At 38.3% G+C, this 22,504-nt stretch overlaps 2 protein-coding genes across 9 annotated transcripts in view; both read left to right on the plus strand.

The window, feature by feature from the left end:
* LOC134651304 (protein unc-13 homolog 4B) overlaps positions 1–22,504 on the plus strand; it is a 60,554-nt gene that overhangs the window by 22,856 nt on the left and 15,194 nt on the right. For 6 of the 8 annotated variants that reach the window (XM_063506344.1, XM_063506345.1, XM_063506348.1 and 3 more), the window contains exons 2-5: positions 9,070–9,340; positions 20,929–21,093; positions 21,513–21,694; positions 22,240–22,287. In XM_063506344.1, the coding sequence (XP_063362414.1) occupies positions 9,070–9,340; positions 20,929–21,093; positions 21,513–21,694; positions 22,240–22,287 (666 nt within the window). Of the gene's footprint in view, positions 1–9,069; positions 9,341–16,785; positions 17,148–19,387; positions 19,516–20,928; positions 21,094–21,512; positions 21,695–22,239; positions 22,288–22,504 lie in introns of those variants that run through there. The other 2 variants (XM_063506352.1, XM_063506353.1) reach the window with 2 other exon arrangements.
* Positions 3,603–5,232, plus strand: LOC134651357 (glutarate-semialdehyde dehydrogenase). Its single transcript, XM_063506437.1, has one exon. It carries the CDS (start codon positions 3,651–3,653, stop codon positions 5,169–5,171), a length of 1,521 nt encoding a protein of 506 aa, XP_063362507.1. The 5' UTR covers positions 3,603–3,650; the 3' UTR covers positions 5,172–5,232.

Here is a 22,504-nt window from a genome sequence, read left to right on the forward strand (position 1 = left end):
CCCACCATAACAAATAAATTCGACCAATCATAGCGGCGCAATGCGACGCTATGATTGGTCGAATTTACATGTTTTGTCCCTCACGGAGGCACGCGTACACCACTTCTATAGGATGCTACCTTCTATGCTTTTGAGCAAGTTTTTGTCACCTGCCCTGCTATTCAAACTACTCAAGAATTTACAATGTTTTGTTACCAAGTAGGTCGATTAGTGTAAGACTGTCCTAAAATATATGTATAGCTATATGAGGACAATTTTGTAATGCGTAAGGTTAAGTAAATTAATATACAAACAGCAACACTCCTAACTGTACATCGGTACAGTTAACACATGTTAACACTTAACAGTGTGGCTGATGATACCATGTAGGTTTAATATATTTTAATTATTATCACGTTTCTAAGAACAAAATTATATTATTTATTACTTAATAATGTTGATATGTTGTCTGTGATATGATCATAAAGTATGAGGATTTACTACAGTGACATCTATTGATAGTCTTTCTCAAACAATCGAGCTATTTAGTGTGTTACAACGGCAAGAAACTAACTGTCTAGTAATGCGATAGATGGCGCTTAGAATAGTTCATGCCATTATTTATTTATTTTTTTCTGCGTCGATTTACTATGTGTAAATGGATGTTTTAAAAGGTTTTTGTTGTAATATGCTAAATAAATTAGAACTATACATGTTAATTTAAAAATTGGCAAGATTTGAAATAACACAAATATATATTTAGGCCCAATGGTGCTCTGAGTGACATCTCTTGGATTTTTGTGGAACTAAGCGAGGCTTGTATGGGCCGATTACTCTATACTATACTTACTTTATGGTATTAGTATACAGTCTAATGTCAACACTGTCGTCCACAGCAAGTTGCCAAGTGGGGGTAGCAGCGCCATCTGCGTTAGGCTATACGCATTTATCCTAATTCAGCTTGTGGCAACTGCCAAGTACTATAAAGGAAGCGTGCATGAACTGTAGAGGGCAGCAGATGAGCCGTCGGATGTTTGGCGCGAGGCGTAAATGTGATGTGAAGTTTATGCTTCCAATGTAGCCCCAACGTTGTCGGTTCTCAGTACAAAATTTATCCGTCGAGCCGTAGCCATTTTGGTGGTGGGCAAGCTGTGTATGTGTGAGTTTATTGCACGTTTTTAGGGATGTGGATTTGTCGATTTTAATCATGTTGTATATCGATAGTCGGTACTCTCTACACAGCGGAACGGAATAGCGATTAATTGAAGCTTCGATATCTTCACTAAAAATAAACAACCTGGAAATGCTAATGGATAGTGAATACTTTATAATATAATAATAAACTCTATTATTGCGAAAAACATAATTATTTTACTTGGTTTTAATGTAACTTTTATATATGTGGCGTTCCATGCCTCCTTTAGATAATAATTCAAATTATTATAACGGGGTCATAATTAAGACTAACTTAAAAACTTGTGAATTAATGATTAAATTATGTATCTGATTTAATTTATTGCCAGTATTGGATTTACACACTGTATATAAAGTTGTGTTATAATGGTTATCTGTTCATTTTAGGTACATAGTTAAAATCCTTTCAAGTAAAATTTTAATTGTAAAAAAAGGGCGTATAGTTCATCGATATTACTTTATCGACGTGGCCACATGCCTCTGGTTCCTCATTGTTAATCGTATATAACATTTGGCTGTGTGTGTGAGGCTACGGTGACAGATGGGTTAGACTTCATCTTTATAATATTATATCTACGTGTAGCCCGCAATATGGCAGAACCTGCCAAAGATAATATTTATAATCACTATGGAAACTACTATGCAGTTATGCACAAGAAAACGTACCGAGAACGGTAGATGTCAGCGCTTGCTTTTGCGTGAAGTGTCAATGTACACGTTTATGTTTCCGATTCAAGCCACTCAGGTATATTAGTTTTTACCTCTACCTTGTTATCTGCCATTTTTCTATTCTAGGGTAGAATTTCTACCCGAGTCCCACCTTCTAAATAAATATTATTGTGTCATAAATTAACTGATGTGGCATGTAGCCCATTGACACCAGGCAGCACCACAAAGCAAAGCACGTCAGCAAATCATTAAATTCATTAATCTTGGTACTGATTGTTTGGCTCCATGCAGTTAAACTCTTATCTAAAAATGTACTGAATGAGGATAAACGCGCAAAGGTTAACCCAGATGGCGCCGCAATCGCTTAAAAACATGTATGTATTTAGATATGTTAGGCTAGATCCAATCCAAAGAAGCATAAATCAAGGACTTTTATTTGGTTCGATCCAAAACAGTTGGGAGGAACCATTTTACAAGCTGTGGGGATTTTACACCAATTCCGCAATAACTGACAATTGTAGATTGTAGACCTTATTTCGTTTTAATAGACAGTAAAACTGACATGCGTCTCGTTCGCGCCATATAGGACGGTACCTATACTTGGTCAACCAGATCTTGACAGTAGAAAAAGGCGGCAAATTTGAAAAATGTAGGCATGAAGGGATATCGTCCCATAGAAAATTTGAATTTCGCGCCTTTTTATACTGACGAGATTTGGTTGACCAGCTATACATGATGTACTTACCGATAAGTACGAGTGAAATGCACGATATTTGAATAACATCAGTTCGTTCAAATTTTATTGGCCTGTGTGTCGGTGTCGACTGTCGAACCTGTCGACCATGTGTCGGCAACGGCATGGAAACGCACCATTTAATTACTGCAAGACCAATTAGTTATGTTTAAAATAGATAGATGGCAGTGTGCCACAGACAATGCGTTCTATTCCATGTGTAACTTTTTTAAGACGATGTTTTGTTAGTTTGTACTTTATCTGTGGCAACTTAACTGTCAGTGTCAGTGTCACAGTGTCAGCTGAGTCTAGCGATGTGACGAGTCCACTTTTTTTCAATTCGAATCATTCGAATTGATTCGGCCGCTGATTCGAATTCAAAATCGAGTTGACTCGACTCGACGATTCGCGTGGTTCGCGACAAGGTCACAGGCACAGGCGCGGAGCGAGTTGAGACGGCGAGTTACGCGGCAGTTGTTGTAAAAAGAACCTTCAGGGCACGGAATTAAGGTTTATTTTTGAATGGCCATACTAGCAGTGAACTCGAGTTGGGATACTTGGAATGGCGAATCAAGCGGCAGTTGTTGTAAAATGAACCTTCGGGTCACGGAATTAAGGTTTATTTTTGAATGGTCATAGTACCAACTCGAGTTGAGACGGCGAATCGAGCGGCAGTTGTTGTAAAAAGAGCCTTCGGGCTACAGTATTAAGGTTTATTTTTGAATGGCCTTAGTAGCAGTGTGATAGCGTTGACTCGGCTCGGCGAGTTGTTCGCCGAGTTAGCTAGTGGTCGAGTTGATTCGAATTGCCCATAGTCTTGATTCGAATTAACTCATCTGTAGGCTGATTCGAATTATTCGAATCAGATAACTCGACTCGCCCATCGCTAGCTGAGTCTGAGTTGATAAGATTTTATTGAGATTCATACGTATTATGTGAGATAAATTATAACTATTAACGAAATTGTTCTCGATTGAACATCTAGTAGTCAAAGCGGTGGCGTCCGGCACTCAGAACGCTTGTGTGTCGCGTCTTATCGTTATCTATCAGTCCAGTGTACCTATAAGCTGCGATAATGGACCTGTTACGATTCAGTGCTGCGAGGCATCTACAGTTGTTTACGACCAGTTACAGAAGTATGCATCTTTTAAAAAAGGAAGCTTTTGTTAACGGAGAATGGCTGCGCGCGGCGAATAATGCTGTGTTTCCTGTGAACAATCCCGCTGATGACACTGTGATTGCCGAAGTGCCCGACATGGGCGAACAGGACGCTAAATTTGCGATCGATGCCGCTTCCAAAGCATTCAAAATATGGAGAGATTCAACTGCAAGGGAACGAGCGAGTATTCTTCGAAAATGGAATGACCTCTGCTTGAAAAATATTGATCACCTTGCAGAGGTATTGACAGCTGAATCAGGAAAGCCTTTGGCGGAAGCAAAGGGTGAAGTTATATATGGAACATCTTTTCTCGATTATTTTGCGGATACGGCGCGCCATGTTACTGGAGAAATTATTCCAAGTCCCTGGCCAAATAAGCAGATTCTTGTGACAAGGCACCCAATTGGGGTAGTATCAATCATTACACCCTGGAATTTTCCCTTCGCGATGATAACTCGTAAAGTGGGGGCACTCATGGCTGCCGGTTGCACTTGTGTCATCAAACCATCAGAAGATACCCCTCTGACGGCTCTAGCGGCAGTGGAATTAGCTATTCAAGCCGGTGTGCCTAAAGGTGTTATTAATGTGGTCACGTCTAGCAGAAATAATGCTGCCAGTGTAGGCAAAGTTCTGTGCGAGGATCCTGCTGTAGGTTGCATTTCATTCACTGGCTCTACCAATGTTGGAAGAATTCTTTACGGAATGGCTGCAAAGGGCATTAAAAGAGTATCATTAGAGTTGGGTGGCAATGCCCCATTTATTGTTTTCCCTAGTGCTGACCTGGAAAATGCTCTCGACCAAGCTATGTTAGCCAAGTTCAGAAATAATGGGCAGGCTTGTGTTGGAGCTAATAGATTCCTAATACATGAGAGTGTGTTCGACAAGTTTGTAGAAGGATTCAAGAGTCGTATTGGAAAGAAGTGTATCCTCGGGCCTGGAACCAAGGAAGGCGTGACCTGTGGGCCACTTATCAACAAAATGCAAGCTGATAAAGTGTCTGGCCTTGTTGATGATGCAGTATCAAAAGGAGCAAAGGTTGTGCTTGGTGGAAAAATTGCCAAAGATATTGGCAACAAATTCTATGAGTCTACATTGTTAGTTGATGTGACACCCAGTATGGCGATATACCATGACGAGGTGTTTGGGCCTGTGGCTGTTTGTTACAAGTTTAAGGATGAAGCGGAAGCATTGGAAGTTGCCAACAGCACTCGATGTGGCTTGGCCAGCTATGTCTTTACCAAAGACCTCGGCCAAGCGTTCAGAATGTCTCAAAAACTGGAATTTGGTATGGTGGGAATCAATGATGGAATATTGTCTGCGGCCGAGCCACCGTTCGGTGGCATTAAAGAATCTGGAATTGGCCGAGAGGGAAGCAAGCATGGTGTTGAAGAATACACCGATATCAAATATACTTTGATGTCTGCCTTGGATAAATAAATTATACTTTGTTCAGTTTTTGTGCCATATTATTTTAGTTACTGAAATTGTTGCTTTTTTTAAGGTAGTTATTATATTAAGTTGATAAGATTGTTTACAATTTTTATTTTATCTATTTAACTTTGAATACCTATTGGATACTCAGCTCATTTGTATTTTGTGTTCTGTTTTCAGTATAATATAAGTATACATAGGAGTTATCTCTGTGAACCATTCCAGTCTTCCAGATAATGTGATTTAGAGGTATATGGGAATATGTGTAATTCAATATTTCATTAGACATAACTGGCCAGCTTAGTTTGTAAGATGGTATGTTTTAATGTTCCTATTGGCAGTGTAATAAAATTGACTTTGTGATCATTAAATAGGGAATAAATATACCTGCCTATCTAAATAATTACTCCTATTATTTATGAATTGTAAAAATTTACCTTAATGATTGTATGCATTTAAAAAATCTGATGTGTTATGTGTATTTATTTTGTAATATAGCTCTATGCAGTAAAGCGGGCACATGTCTTTTCATATACATTTGGTGCATTTTTTAAATCATATGTACCTACACCTACAGTAAGCTGCAGAGATAAGTGACTCCCCCCTGCATATACATTTGTTTGCAAGAGGGGTCAACTCTCTGCAGCTGACTGTACCATCAGCAGTTACGATATATATTAGCCATTTTAACTATAACCATCTAATCGATACCAACTGTACCTAGTTACACACAAGTATACAGCCAGTGGTTAAAGCTGACATTCAAATCACAAATCTGTCTAACAGTCAGATTGCAGAACTGTCTTATTTCCGTGGTATAATAGGCGTTAATCATTGTACACATTTTACTTACATCCATGTTGTACACTTATTTTTTCTTGAATGTAGCAAATAAATACTGGTCTCATATGTATTGTCGTGAAAATATACTCTAAGCATGTTATAAGTATAATCTTTGTTTTATTGCTTTTTCCAATTTTATGAAACCCTGCGTGAGGAAAATTGTAGATTTTTCCTTTTCCAACCACTTGCGTTTTCTTTTCCTAAAGAACAAATCGTCAGGTGACAACCAAAACTCACAAATTGCATAAAAATAATTAAACAAAAATCAACCTTGTTTTGTAACTAGTACGGTTCACTATTGTTTTGCCCACCTGACGAAATTAGCTATGGGAAATTGGCTTAGGTACATGGTTACGTAATAACTATATGTACCTAGTACTAGTGACTGAACTGTCATATTATTATGTAAATATTGTGTACCTACATTTTTCCAGTATTTTAACAATACATATACAGTTTTTAAGGTTACTAGACCCGTAGGTATAGGTACATAATGAAATTTATTGGAATTTATTCATTCAGAAGCAGAGGCGTATTTACAAATTTGGCGCCCCGGGCCATTTTCATTTGCCGCCCCCCTTCATCAGTGACGATATAGTATTTTATGCAACCGTTGTTTAAGAGAGGTCAAAAAAGGCGAATGGCGTGAGTAACAATTTGAGGCGAAGCCGAAAATTGTTAATAAAGGCGCCACGAGTGTTTTTTGACTTTAAACAACGTTGCATACAATACTTTTTCTACGACCAAGCACTTACTTTGAAATAAAATTGTAAATTTAACAAATATTTTTAATTCAAGAAGTAGCAAAAATGGAGGGTACGGGCGGGAAATGAATGAATGAATGAAATTAAAAAAAACATGTCTGTGGTTCACTTATTTGTCAGAGGTGACATTTAAAATAAGGTTGGCAACACTGTATTTCATTCAATATTTTTTAAGTGGTCATTACACGAAGTATCGTAAAATCGCCAAAAAGATACTGCGTGTATGCACAAATTCTTTTTTGGGGAATAGACTAAAGACATGTCTTGACAACTATAAGGTAGGGTTTTAAAGGTGTGTTAGGTGTGTGCACGACCCTTTAAATGACAAATAAAAGTACGGGAGTAGAAAAAAGTATTTTCACCTCAGCAGCTCGAACAAGGGTACTTTGCTTCTTAAAAACAGTGAGCAAAATGCGATTTTGCTCACTGAGTGAGACAAAATGACGTTCAAGTGACTTTATAGTCAAATGTCATTTCAACATGCGGGGTTAAATACAAGTTCGAAATACTTGGGTTCTATTATCTCTGTCCCTTTCACACTGTTAGCAAAAGAAACAGACAAAAAAATGTTAAAACCACATTCAACGGTATATTCACGGTTTATAATAGACCCCCGAAAAACTTCAGACCGCATCGTTTCAAACCACGTACGAGTATGAATTCTTAATAAATAATTAATAAAAATAAAGTTTAAGATTTGATAAAAACTAATAAAATACTATATTTTAGGTATTGTACAATTCTCTGTTCCCCTCCAAGCTGTAGCTAGTCAAAGAGACCTGGGTATCACTATTTCACATAATTTGAAATGGGACACGCATATAACCAAAATCACCAAGAGAGCAAATTCTATGCTGTATATTTATGATCCGGAAAGCATTCCATGTAATTACTAAGGACCTATTTATCTACATATATAAACGTGAAAGACCTGACTGACTGACTTAAATCAACGCACATCCCAAACCGCTGGGACTAGAAAGTCCAAATTTGGCAAGTAGGTTCCTTATAAGGTCTAAGGGTCCACTAAGAAAGGATTTTTCAAAATTTATCCCCTAAAGGGGTGAAATGGGGGTCCAATTAAAAAAACTCTCCTGCGCGTAAGCTGCGGGCAAAAGCTAGTTAGAATATATAAGTCATACCTTCGTCCTTTACTTGAGTATGCTTTTCAGATATGGTCCCCCTACTTTAAAAAGGACATCACATTGCTGGAGAAAGTTCAGCGAAGAGCAACCAAAATGGTTATTTCATTGAATGACAAGCCATACGAAGAACGGCTTCAGGAATTAGGTCTTACAACATGGGAGGACCGAAGGAAGCGAGGCGATCTTATCGAGACATACAAAATCTTGTCTGGACACTACAATGTTCCTAATATTATAGACCTATACACATCAAGCCAGAATGTAAGGTTAAGAGGACACTCCAAAAAACTTGTCAAACCTCCGTGTGCTAGTAATCCTAGAAAACACTTCTTGCCTACCGAATCGTGTGGTAAATGTGTGGAACTCTCTACCAGAAACTGTTAGTGCACCATCGGTCAACACTTTCAAAAATAGACTGGATACACATTTTAGAACTTTAAAAAGTGCAAAATAAAATAAAATACAAGTGCTTCGATATACCCGCATCAGCTCCAAGAGCTGCTAGTGTATCAAATAAAATAATAATAAAAAAATTAAAATAATGAACTCAAAAAAAACACAGATTAGAAATTAATTATTTTAATTTTAAGAATTTCTACCATACTAATACTTCTTGAACTAAAATGTTGCTTAATTTAGGTACTTGTTGGTAGATATTTTAAGCAATTGGTGGGGTTTGAAGCGTTCGTTTGTTTATTAATTTAAATGTCAATGAATATAAAATATAATAAAAAATATAGCTAAGTTTGATTATAAAAGGCGCCCAGAAAAAGCCGCGCCGCCCCCCCGAGGCCTGCCGCCCCGGGCCATGGCCCCCTTGGCCCTAGGGTAAATACGCCCCTGTTCAGAAGTTGCCCTGTGACAATACAGAGGCCACAAAACATTGGTGTACTACAGCGCCATCTATTTCAGCTGTCACACTGGGGGCTAGATTTTTTCTTAGACTGTAGCCTCTTCTTCAGTCTGGAAGTTGACTCTCTGGGTGTTGGTATAACTGCAATGGGGATAAACACGTATCATAAAGTTTAACGCAGATGACAAAGAAACATAAACCACATAGTCTTCTGTCACTTTTGGTTCCAGTTGGAACCCAGTAGGTATATAATCCGCGGGTTTTTAACCTCATTTATTAACAACGCATTTTCTTCACAGGATACAAGAAGTGGACGACAGCTTCTTCGAGAAATTCGGCTCCTTATTAAAGCAAGTGTCATTAAAAGCCGCTATAGAAGAGGCGACTCCTCTAGCCCCTCTCAAAGAAATCGAGGAAAACGATGGCGAGAAGGCCGAGGCAGAGCTTTTGGGGGAAAGTAGGAGTCTCGCGAGGGATACTGACAGTGGGAATGAAACACTATTGGACACGGACTCCGAGCCAGAAGACCCTGAAAAGATCGGGAGACTTGTCGAGGCTATTGACTGGAACGTGAGTTTTTTTTAAATTTATTGCATTAAACTAGCGTGTCTCATAATGGTACATAATATACTGAAAGGGCTAACAATCTTGCTCAAAACCAAAATTAAACTAGGTAGACATAACGGAAAACTTAATAAGCTGAAGTTAGTAGGCACTGTAGAGTGTAGACAGTGAAAATGCTTTTGCGTTGCCTGATACTGACGATGCTGTAAGAGTGAAAATGGCATGGCTGCTTTCATATCATTAGACACAGATAATGTTGGAGTGTGACTTTCATAAATCATAAAGATAAAATTGACAATCGACAAAATGGTGCTTCTCGCCTGAGAACATCATAAATTCGTTTCCGCCCGTTAGTTACGAATCTTATGAATTACTTAACAATAACAAATGGGTTAACACGGTGCCCTTAATAGCTTGCTATAATGGTTTGTTTATGTAGTCCAGGTAGGTATGTAGGTACTCTTGGGCCCATTTGATGAACAATAGATAAAGTATAACGAGTCTCAAGGATCTTGATAGTCAATAAAACTATCAGCGATTCGGTAATAGAGTAGTGACGTAGTAGCAAAGGGCCGTAACATAGCATAGATATATTTAGCTGGCTGTGATTCTCATTGGGTGCGCGAGTTCGGGGGTTTTGAGGTCTTGGAGCCAGTGTAAGGTGTAAGGAAACTTATAATAGCTCTCCTACGCTAGCGTCGGACCAAGCTAAATTAATTTCTTTATCAGTCGCCTGAGATAAGTATGTTATCATTATGTAATACCTACTTACATTTTGTTATTATGTTTGTGGCAAAATATATGTACTTGAACCATAAAGTTTATCTAATTAAGATAACTGTGGTGAATATGTATAGAGAACCTTTTCCACGAACACATAATATAACCTGTGACCACCCTGTGACTGTAATATTAATTACATAAATAGGCTAAGTAATAAAAAAGTATTTACTCTCCATTGGCTTCGTATAATGAGTACTTATGCATACACATACTTATACTGTATAAATTATCTGTTATATTATACGTCATATTTTGAAATTATGATGCCGACTCCATGGTTTCTAAAACCAAGGTATGCTGAACCCTTGTATTTCGGCATTGCGCGACCGCCAATTGGTTAGCAGTTTCCTGCAAGGAATACTGAGCGGGTCGGGATGAGGTGGTGCCTTAAATCTTTGAGGTGTAACTTAAGGACCTCCTTACCCATTATGCGTAGAGGTGCGCAGACGGTTTGCCGGTTGCACTCAGTGGCCCAATTTGATACGAGAAAGTGCCAGGGGAATCGAGTAAGAACTCCAGCCCTGTGACACCCAGTCCGGTTAACAAAAAAAATAAATAAAATCGCAACAAGAATGCGGGTCGCGCAACTAACGAGAATACTATGCCATCATAAGCGAATCTCGGTCAGTTTTGTTTTTATCGTTGAACTAGACATTGAGTTGACTCAGGATAGGAATGGTGGCGTAATTGGAACACCTACGCGAGTGGCATTCCTAATGGCGGCATAATGTAAACACGCTGCATATATGCGAGCTTTATTTCGCTCATTTATGATTAGGTATATGACTTTTTTGTACGACGATGATGGTAGGTGATGGTATATACCTACTTCTCGTCTGATGGCAAGGATGCCAGTGTGATTTATGGATGCTTGCAGTAACAAAGATGTAAGGTTTATGCTTGTTCTCGACAGAATAAACACTAGGTAGGAGGTAGGATTAAAATTTACGCAATCTACGAGCGCATGTATTTATATCACTTTTGCATGTCATCGTCTCGTACGATATGGTACTGATTAACTATATACCTATGATATATGATACTGATTAACTATCCGTTCTATCTTGCACTATTCCAAGGATATTTTAAAAGAAGCATGATCTTAGGTCTAAGATCTAATAAAAACCAAAGGGGAATGACATTGGAAACGAGAGCATTCTCTAATGACGCGGTCATTCAGCGGCCCTGGCGGGAAGTTGACAAAATAGCCGGTCGAAAGTAAGAGCTGGCAGGGCGCCATGCGTATTGTGAACACAGAATTCACGATACAGATTGTCTCGAATGTAAACTCGACTGTTGTTAGGTGGGATCCGTAACTTCACTTAGCACTTGAGTTCCGAGGACTTTTAGGGGAGCCTTGCTTGTTCTCCACTCCACAGCTCCGCTTTCGGCACAGTAACCCTCTCGCGTCCTCAGCTCGAAAATGTACAGAGCTCTTGCTTGGACTATGACAAGTTCTCACTTATACTGGTCGCTGGTCGACGTTAGATGTCGACTACGAAATAACTCGCGTTTCGGGTAGAAAACTGATGTATGGAGTTACCACTCTTTCTTTACTTATATTTTACTTTGGTTACTATGTAAAACTTACAGCTACTTCTCCACAATAGGTAATGTTATATTTGTCTAGTCTAGGCTGAGTCTAGGTAATACAGTGCAGTGCAGTGATTTGAAATAAAAAATTAAAAGTGATAAGAAACCACTTTATGTTATGATTTTATGAAGAAAATTTGAATACGTAGGTATTGTATATGGCACTGTAAATCGCTACTTTGTTTTGTTTTTGTAAAAAACATTTTGCCACTTGAATAAGTAAGTTGTATTTGCATATTTGTATAGGGTTGCACATATTTCTGTCAATATATACCTTTCTACGATCGGTACATCATATTACTGTCAGAAACAGCATTTGCTTTGATCATGATCCCTTTAATTTGAAAATGTATCCGTTCAAGTTCTTAACAATCTGGTTGTTTTCAAACTGCAGACCTATTTTAGTGTAATGTCTAGATTACGCATCTGGTAGATCTGCCGAGGCTCAAGAGTTGCATTAGGTACTTTACGAGCATTCGCAATTTCGAAACCAGGGACTTATCTCAGTTGTTTTTCGTGTAACTAGAATTTTATTTTTATAGTTTCATTTATTTTACTTATGAGGATTCTCACGTGGTAACTATATTTTGTTAATAAATTTCTAATCTAGATTAATCTGTGTTTGGAGAAAAGATAAAAAAATAATGATCGTTACTTTCGTTATAAGTTTATAACTCTTAGATAATCTCTCTTTAGGTATTCGGAGGACTTTAGGCGTCAAGACTGTTTTAGTCGTAGTCAACTTGTAGAATTAGGTACTTGTACTTGTCAAGAGGTTGTTATTACCTAGCTACTACTTTATCTCCTAGATACTACGATCTTATCAAGTAGCTAGACACTTCATCAGGCTTGTTAATAGTAGTAGACTTGCAATAAAGTAGTTGTTGTTACAATCCTTGCTAGTTTCTATATGTGAACGAAGTGGCGAATAAAATAAATAAATCTCTCGGCACGTGTGCTGCGAGGAAACAGGAACCTTGGCCGTTGTTATACCTAACACTGAAATAGTTTTTTTGTAAGACTACACAGTGCAGAGTGTTCTGTTGATGAGATTTGGATAATGCAAATACTAAAACAGGTATAACTTGTTTATCTATGTTCGCCAAATGCTCTTAAAAAGAAATATTTCAACACATTAATCTCTGGTCTGGATGGTCTCATCGGAAGACCAGCGCTGGAAGCCACCAGAGGGCCTAACGCGAATCACGTTCGACGTGTTACCTTCCTGTCACACTTACGTATGAATTTACAAGTGCGACAGAGAGGCAACACGTCGAACGTGGTTCGCGGTAGGCGCTCTGTTTTGTGTTTTCTTTCATATTATGTATTGTCTGTGCTTACGAATAAATTCTATTCTATTCTATTCTATTCTATTAAAAATTTGAATGTGTATAGAGTAGGTACTTTACTGTTCGTGTAAAAGTGTAATTGCGGTAGAGTCGATTTGATTGTAATTTGTATCTAATTACCTAAATTACCTACCGACCCGTTTATTTACATGTAATTAACAATATTGATACAGATTCATTGTAGAATGTTTCTGTAATAAAGTATATAACGCTACAGCTATATTGTAATAAAATATAGTTTAGCTCATACACATTATGGTTCAAGTGTACCTAAAAATCTAAATCAAACGCGCCCATAAAAAATCTTAAAGGTTTACGACGTATTCATGTAATTGAAATGATCAGGAAATGATACATAAATCGATATCATCCATTAGCTAGTACTTGATGCCAGCTTTACGGGCTCAGTTATGGCCTACCCGTTAAATTTTATCTAGACATTACATTAGGAGTATAGTAAATCTATTAATCTAATTTATTTGGCAGATTCGATAAGCAAATCGATTTAGATTCGATTGTAATAGGTATTCCGTTACTACTTTACGGACTCTATCTAGGTATCTAACTATTTAGTTAGAGTATTTAGTGTTCCGTATACTGAAAAGCGCAAAACGCAACACTTGGAGATTAATGTCTTTGAAATATTACAATTTAAGTTTAGAAAAGACATAGAGGTAGGATAGCAATCATTCACCACGTTATCTACTTAAGTATTTAATTTTAACTCATCCTTCCAATAATGAATGATAATATGCAATTACTTAAATGATAGTACATACCTATATTATTATACTAGCTGTGCCCGCGGCTCCGCCCGCGTGGAATTCGGTCTGTGTCAGTAAGCTAATTCATCCCAAATTTCTCTTTCTCTCCCCTGGAGGCGGAACTTGAAGTAAAGTGACAGATGGATACGATTAGCGGACTGAAGTCCAGATAAAATATTTTACGATTACGTAGGTACCATTAAACAACATTACACTCCAAAACCAATAGTTTTGTTCGCCCTTATTCCAATATTAGAAGTGATTTAAACGACACAGAGTAGTAGGTGTATAACGGACAATACAGTATTACTTTTGTATTTTTACGTTCTTGACTGTACCTATCCAAATCATGTCCATGGCAAATATCATCCAATTCTGTCCTCCAGTCAAATCATTCTGAGCATGAAAAATTAAGAATTATACACATAGAAATCCATACTTCCTAACAAACTTTCGAATTTAGGTCTAATATTATATTAGTTAGAAGTAAGATTCTCGAAAGGAGAATATTATAGATATCAAAAACTTGAGGCCGAGTATTTACACTTTATTTACAGTTATGTTTATGTATGCACCACTAAATATCTACATATATGTATGTACCGGGGATTACTTTTAACAGTGTAAAAAAATGTTTAATTATAAGTTTTAAATTTAAATAAAAAAATTTGGCGTAAGTCGTAGTCGCTTGGTAGGGTGCCCAGAATGCCATCTTTATTAAAGTAGGGCTTAACCCTTAAAATTGTATTAAAAACGCGAGCGTAGCGAGCGCGAAATTTTTTTGATAAAAAAAAATGAGCGATTCTATGTCAGGGACACTGTCGCAATGGTTTACGTGAAACGTTGGTGTGGATATCTAAATAATGCGAAAGCCGAAGGCCGAGCTTCGTGTAGGGTCGAAGGCCCGAAGCGTCCAGGATGTCAGTGCTTAATCACAGAACAATGGTATCAGTGTCTAAATGCGAAGGCCGAAGGCCGAGCTCCGCGTAGGGCCGAAGGCCCGAAGCGTCCAGGATGTCAGTGCTTAAGTCGTAGTACGTAGTCGCTCGGTAGGGTGCCCAGAATGCCACCTTTATCAAAGTCTTAGGCTTAAACTTTAAAATCGTATCAAAAACGCGAGCGTAGCGAGCGCGAATTTTTTTTGATAGAAAAAAAAATTAGAGAGGCTATGTCAGGGATATAGCCGCAGTGGTTTACGTGAAATTTTGGTGTGGATATCTAATGCGAAAGCCGAAGGCCGAGCTCCATGTAGGGCCGAAGGCCCGAAGCGTCCAGGATGTCAGTGCTTAATCACAGAACAATCAGTGTCTAAATGCGAAAGCCGAAGGCCGAGCTTCATGTAGGGTCGTAGGCCCGAAGCGTCCAGGATGTCAGTGCTTATATAAACACAGAACAATAGTATAAGTGCCTAATTTCGAAGGCCGAAGGCCGAGCTTCATGTAGGGTCGTAGGCCCGAAGCGTCCAGGATGTCAATGCTTAAGTCGTAGTCGCTCGGTAGGGTGCTCAGAATGCCACCTTTATCAAAGTAGGCTTAACCTTAAAAGTGAAGAACGCGAGCGTAGCGAGCGCGAATTTTTTTGATAGAAAAAATTGAGAGAGGCTATGTCAGGGACACAGCCGCAATGGTTGAATTTTGGCGTTGATATCTAATGCGAAAGTCAGTGCGTCTGGATGTCAGTGCTTAATCACAGAACAGAACAATAGTATGTGTCTAAGTGCGAAGGCCGAAGGCCGAGCTCCGCGTAGAGCGGAAGGCCCGAAGCGTCCAGGCTGTCAGTGCTTAAACACAGAACAATAGTATTCATGTAGGTTAATGTGTGTGCTGATGGGAGTCCTGAAGCACTCAATGAGTTTAGGAACTCCAGAGGGTCTGTTGTGACGTTGCCTGAAGGCATCCAAGACAGTGTTAATGGATTTAGGTATATACTGCCTGTTCACTTTCGATTTCCGCCAATATCCGCGCATGTGTAGATAAGTATAGACGTACGACTCTCTCCAGTATCACATATTAACTCACATTTATAGACGGGTCTAACGCGAAATTTATTTTATTACCTTTATTTACCGACGTTTCGACACAGGTTTCACTGGTCGTGGTCGCGGCTAACTGATGTCCCGACAAAATGTCAAAACAGAGATTTGTGCAACTACCCGACTAAAAGTGTATGAAAGAGTTTGGGGTAGACATCATATTTTCAAACCACCCACTTCACATAATGTTAATTATTGTCAATAGACCCGCGATAAACCCGTCTATAAATGTGATTTAATATGTATTTGCAAAGACGTTTGACATTGACTAAGAAAAATTTTGTTTTTTTTTACAAAGTACATACACAAAAAAAAAGTTTGCACCACTTTCTTATGTTAGCGCCATAAGATTCAGGTGCAAACATAACTTAATTGAGTGTAGTGGCCACCCCCCCTTTTAGGGGTTGAATTTTTCTAGCCTAAAATAGGGCCAGGGATTTTCTTGACAGATTAGTAAAGTTTGCATCAAAATCCGTTCAGCCGTTTTCACGTGATGCGCGGTCAAATAAACAGATAAACAGACAAACAGATAAACAGACAAACAGACAAAAATTCTAAAAACTGTTGGAACGTGTTCTGTTATCGATTCTAAGTATCCCCAACCAACTTTTTTTCGAATATCTTCCATGTACAGACTTTCGACCCTCTTCAGCTTTATTATATGTATAGATTTATACGTATTATATTTAAAATCGTATTTCCTCGTTTTATTTATAAAAAAAAGAGTTTAACTTGCATTTCAAATGAGGATTAGAATGCAATTGGGAGCAACACAATAACATTCAATATTTCATAACATTTCTTACCCGAATATCTGGTGTTCACGCTGGCAAAGCTTTTACTGCATAAATTGTTGAGGAAATAAAATAAAATTTTGAGGCGGAAACCACACAAATAGTTAAAGAATGAAGTCGTCACTCAAAAATGACGTCCCTAAGAGTGAATTAAACATTTTTTTTGTTATTCCTTTGAGTTCACATACGTCTGCCGTTGCAAAAATAGAATTTGGCGGTAGTGCGGTGCGATCCAGAGTCCCGTTCGGTCTCGGCCGCAGTGCATCGGGGAGTCCCACCTGAGTTATATCGGGTTCGGACTCTTGACTCATGTCCCGAGGGACTTACTCTAAACAATAAGTTATTGTAAAGATCGTGCCTCAGTTAGCTTTGAGCTTTCAGTGATGTGTGGTGTGTAGTGTGAAAATGAACGGGACGGCGACTTTACGGACAAAGTTCAGGGGAGTGAAGAAGGAGTTGTTGGAGCGGCAGACCAGCCTGCTCATCCAGTCTATGACTGTGGGTATTTGAGGACATATATTTTTCTTTGCGTCGTAAGCAATGTTTCTGTTACGAATGATAGAACTACAACGAAGCTAAAGTTTTTACGTTACTGTTTGAATTCATTAAATAAATGTAATGACTGAAGTCTCATTCAGGCATTGTCTGGTGTCTTGGTGGCAGAAGCGACCAAAGACGACAGTTAGCGATAGCGATGATGAGGTTAGTTAATTTGCACATTTTGTATATACATAGTTACGTTTGATTTTGCCTTAATAAGTCTACAATCTGCATTTAATGTATTACGTTGTGTAAACAAAAATAGTGATACCTAAATTTATACTTTCCGTTACAGATAGTAGTTATCTTTGTCTGATAAACTGTTGCTTAAATATTATTCCTGACAAAATCTGCTGGTCATTCTTATTTGCGTAAGCTGGTTAAGTACCTACCCTATCCTAGTTCGTTGGAGGTTTTTACATATCTTACCTAAGGTATACGAGTATGACAGGTAATTATTGGTCAAACTTACCAACCCGGGGTATACGAGTTGTAAATTGTAATCAGTTGAAGTGTAACGTGCTGTTCAAAAAAGCATATGCTATGTTATTAATAGTGCACTTATTGATCTTAGTGACCTAGTCAGGTAAATAATATATTTTTACCTGATGAAGCCTGCGTTGCGCATATCGGAATAATGGATTTAATTGCTGTGATGTTCATGTTCTTACTTCTTAGGTATCTAGTATCTAAGTTAAATCTAAAAGCAACTATGTGTTTAGTATTGACAATTAATTTCATTTATAATTAATGATGTTCTTGTGGTCTAGATTAAAGTAGATTAAAGCGTTGGTTAGTCATAGTCAACTGATTTAGGCGGGATTCCCACTTCTTACCATATATATTTAAACCAGTTCCACTGCCTTGAGGAAAACCTCATCTTATACTTACTTAAGCTTAGGTACATACATATGCTAAAACTAAAATAACTACTACTTACAAGTAGTAGCTAGTAAAGAAAACCTTCCTAATCATTCAGATGTAATGACATTTTAATAATATTGTTGCAGTTTAAAATATGTCTCACGAAAGTTTAATATCGATGAATATTGTTGCTGTAAGTTAGAATGTATGTACCTACATATTCTTATATAAGTAATTTATTCATCATATATAACAGCCGAAAAATCGAAGCGATCATATCAGGTGGAGGGGTAGGTAACTTACAGTTTTTTTTTTACATGAGGATACAAATAAAAATCTTAAAAGTTACATTACGCCAATTGTCTATTGTTTTATGTATCTCATCAGCGATTATGTGCGTTCCGAAACAGTCGGCTCTTAGTCACATTCTGATGATTCGCATTGGCTTGAGTAAGTACCATCTAGTTAGGTTCCCGGTTTATTTGAGATGTACAGTGCTAGACAGTCTGAGGTGATTCGAGCGGCTAACAGAAAGCAGCATTAGGGTGTTGTTCCAGTCGTTTACCGACCGTAGGCTAATCTAACCAGTATAAGGACCAGTTGCACCTACCGCACTGGACAGATTAAACAACTTCACTCAGCAGTGAACTATGAAACTTCCAACGTTGTAACGGTAACATACGGTTTGGTGCAACCGACCCTAAGTAAAGCTGCCCGATTGTGCAAGTGGTTAGTTGTTGGTATTTGGTTGGAATCCTCACGAGTCCTTCCCCTTTCTAAAGATTAGGATTTTGCACTCAATTTCAAGACGCGTTGTTTTCACTTAAGATTAATTGGTTTTGATAAAAAAAAACATTTTAATACGATCCTTTACAATGATTCTTACTCCCCTTCGTCTAGGAAGAGGTTCTCATTATAGGGCTCAAGTCCTTTTGAGTCCTATAATGAGAACCTATATGGTTCTATGGTTTTGGGACCTATAACACTCGAAAATAAAAACTCTTCTGTAACGACTCATGACTCTGACTCTTATCAAACTAAATCTATTTAGCTTTTCAAACTCTTAGGACTCGAGTACTAAAACTCTTAGCACATTACATAGAATTACTAAGTTTATTTGTATTGTTGTGATCGTTATCTAGTAGTCCCCTTTTATACTAGTTCCCCTGACCGTTCGATGCGCCTACGCTCGGTAGGCAATGGAAACATGGCCTGGGTGGTAGCTAGATCAATAGCTCCCTTCCCACGGCGTGTAACCCCACCGATTTCGGGACGCACCGCTTACGTCCGTATTTCACAACAGTGCGCTTGATTACAAATTGTCCGTGTTGTCGCGGTTTGTTTTTCCCGTATCGTAGTAACGCTACCCCTTCAATCAGAGAAAAACTGAAGTGGAAGTCTAGTGTCAGGAGCTTAGAGTGGTGCAAGGTCTATGAAGTTACGATATTATTACGACACTTCGGTATGTTATTTGACAGTAGACCCTATAGCCCTATACCCTATAAGTAGTAAATAAATAAGTATGTTTATTTTAAAATTAAAAGAAACAGAAACTTTTTTAATATTAAAAATAGGTCTTATTTTGTGTAGCGTAACGTTTAAATAAGCGATCCGAAAGGGTCTTAAATTTTAAATAATTCGGGACGATTTTTTTACTGACCTTAAACTTTAATAAGTACGAGACGTTTTGCTTTACTGACATTAAAAATCCGAGTCGCTTGTTTATTGAGTATTTTTATCATAATTTTAATTCTGATAAAGAAGGCATGAAAAAAGTTGTAAAGTATTTTATTCTTTTAAATATCAAATAAATTAATGAAGTAGGTTGGTACTTACCTACTCTCATTTTAAATGGTGAATCGCTCACCGGAGTTCATCCTAGTTTTAGTCTCGTATTTAAAATTGATAGACTATGAGTAATTCCCAATAATAGGGGCTTGCGTGTGGCCTACTGTAGTGTCAGCTGTGACAAATTACACTGCTGAAATTCAATGGAGTATTGGTGCAGTAAACAAAATTTAATCAATTATCCAGCAGTGTTCTGAAAGCAAACGTTTCTGGTGTAGCTATTCTAGTAGGTACCTATAAATTGAAATGGATATTCCATGAATGTATCTTAGAACTGTTTTTTACGACTATATTTTTAGCAGGGATGTTGCGGATGCCGATTTTTTGACATCCGCGGATGCGGATGCGGATTTTTAAAGGCTCACATCCGCGGATGCGGATGCGGATGCGGATGTCAAGATAGTACCATAAAAAACGTCAAATATTACATTTTAGTAATTTTTATTTCAAAAAACCGGCCAAGTGCGAGTCGGACTCGCATTCCAAGGGCTTCGTACAATAAGTCCCACTCACGCTTAACTGCTCATTTCTAATAGGTTTTTTGGTTAATTACTAAATTACCTAGCAGTCTAGCACTTACGCCGATGCTAAGGCGTTCCTGTACCGATCTGTTCCACATCCGCATCCGCATTACATCCGCATCGATTTTATGCGGATGCGGATGCGGATGCGGATGTTGAAAATAATGCGGAAGTTCCGCGGTTGCGGATGCGGATGCGGATATTCGCAACATCCCTGATTTTTAGCATTAAATGCTGGATCGGTAAAATTGATACTTCAGTTTCTTGTGCTGCAGCTTTTTACATTAGAAAACATTGGCTTAGTCAGAAACCAGTTAAAGTTCTGTGTGACGGGTATTCCCCATTTGTTTCTTGAGATTGCATGTGCTTATTACTTGATGCAACTTTCATGCGTTAGTTTATTTTACCTCGACCTTCGCTGTGTATACAAAGTAAATACACACAGTCAACATTAAACAACGATTCGCCTGTCAATGAGTAAGTGACTAAAACCAGTGTTTTTCCAGATCGATGAACTCTACCTGGAAGTCCTGTACGAGATCCTACACAATGTCGGCGGATGTGACGTAGGCTGCGAGGCGGGGCAGCTGGCCATGCTGTCCTACGTTCAAGACGCCTTCAAGATCTCTAATGACAAGCACAAGCAACTCCTGACACAAGCGGAAGCTAAGGTCATTTTTGATTTTGTTGCATTTTCGTCATAAAATACTTTTACTCTTTGGTAATCGTTCTGAAAACTAGGGTCATTCCTGTGGACGACTTATAGTTAAAGATTGGGTGCATTTTACTAATGCCTTCATCATACAGCTTTTAAGAAGTAGAAGATTTGAATATGCCTGCAAGGGTCCAGCTACAAAGGCGGTTTTGACAGGACAGACGACAAAGAAATTGGACAGGTGGAATACCACCCTAAATCATACTAAAAAGTTTATCCGCTGACATGGTGTTGTTTAGTCCAATAATTGGGTTTCAGAAATTAGTTTCGCGTAGCGTGATCTTTGGCCAATGATGTGTCGAGCTATACACGCGGATTGCAAATACCAGACCCAATTGTAAGTATTTGTGTTTATAAATTGTATTTTATTTATAGGAACCTCCAGAATTGATGCTAAACGTGGAACTAGTAGAGGCTAAAGACTTAGTGCCAAAGGACCCGAACGGTCTGAGCGACCCGTTCGTGACGATATACCTGATGTCCAACTCCTCGCACCGGTACAACACGTCGGTTAAGTCCTGCACGCTCAATCCCGTCTGGGAGGAGTATTTCTCGTTGTAAGTATACTTTTTGTTTTACATACTTAGCTGAAATAAGCAAAGACAAGGTGCCAAAGAGCCTGAACGGTCTGACTACTAGTACAGTCCGCTGTCGAACCACCGGCTCCGTCGTAAAGATGTACAGTCAGCTACATAACTGACCCTCCTGCAAACAAGTTTCTATGCAGGGGGGGGGGGTCAGTTATCTCTGCAGCTTACTGTAGGTACATATACCGGCCTACATAGGTCAGGTATTTCTGCAACTGAATGTGCATATTTCGATAAGATTAAAGTAAATAATGCGGATAATGCCTCAGAAACAGCTGGACAAATACTTTATTAGCTAATTGGAAACGTGCGAGTAGGTAGGTCAATTACAAACGTAATTTTACGATCGCACGCTGAACGCGTAACGGCCTTGCTCTTGCCAAAAATTAAACAAATGTTCAACTTTGAAACGTTTCCGTTTTAGCCATGGACGTTATTTTGACGAGTGAACATATTGAGGTTTATTAATGGCTTTAAATATTTTAAATTTATTAATTACGAAATTTTGTCGGCAGACCGATGCGGGAAAACCTTCAAGAGGACTCTCTTTGTTTAGAAGTCTGGTAAGTTCTCACACGTCATTCAAGTATTGTTAAAGATGTTCTTTTGTTTAAATTACGTGGGTACCTATATTTGTTACGAGTATAAAACAATAACACAATATTGATTAGACTTTAAATGCATTTTGTTCTAGTAGGTTCATTTGAAACAAAAACATGAAAATAAAATTAAAAATCTCTGTGTGTAGACTTCATCCTGCAACCATCTAGCAGTTTTCAC

Source organism: Cydia amplana, chromosome 10 (genome assembly GCF_948474715.1).
Source record: "Cydia amplana chromosome 10, ilCydAmpl1.1, whole genome shotgun sequence".
Lineage (NCBI taxonomy): Eukaryota > Metazoa > Arthropoda > Insecta > Lepidoptera > Tortricidae > Cydia > Cydia amplana.

Bases quoted from the DNA above. Each gene is read 5' to 3' on its own strand.
- LOC134651357 (XM_063506437.1), top strand. From the start codon at position 3,651: ATGGACCTGTTACGATTCAGTGCTGCGAGGCATCTACAGTTGTTTACG.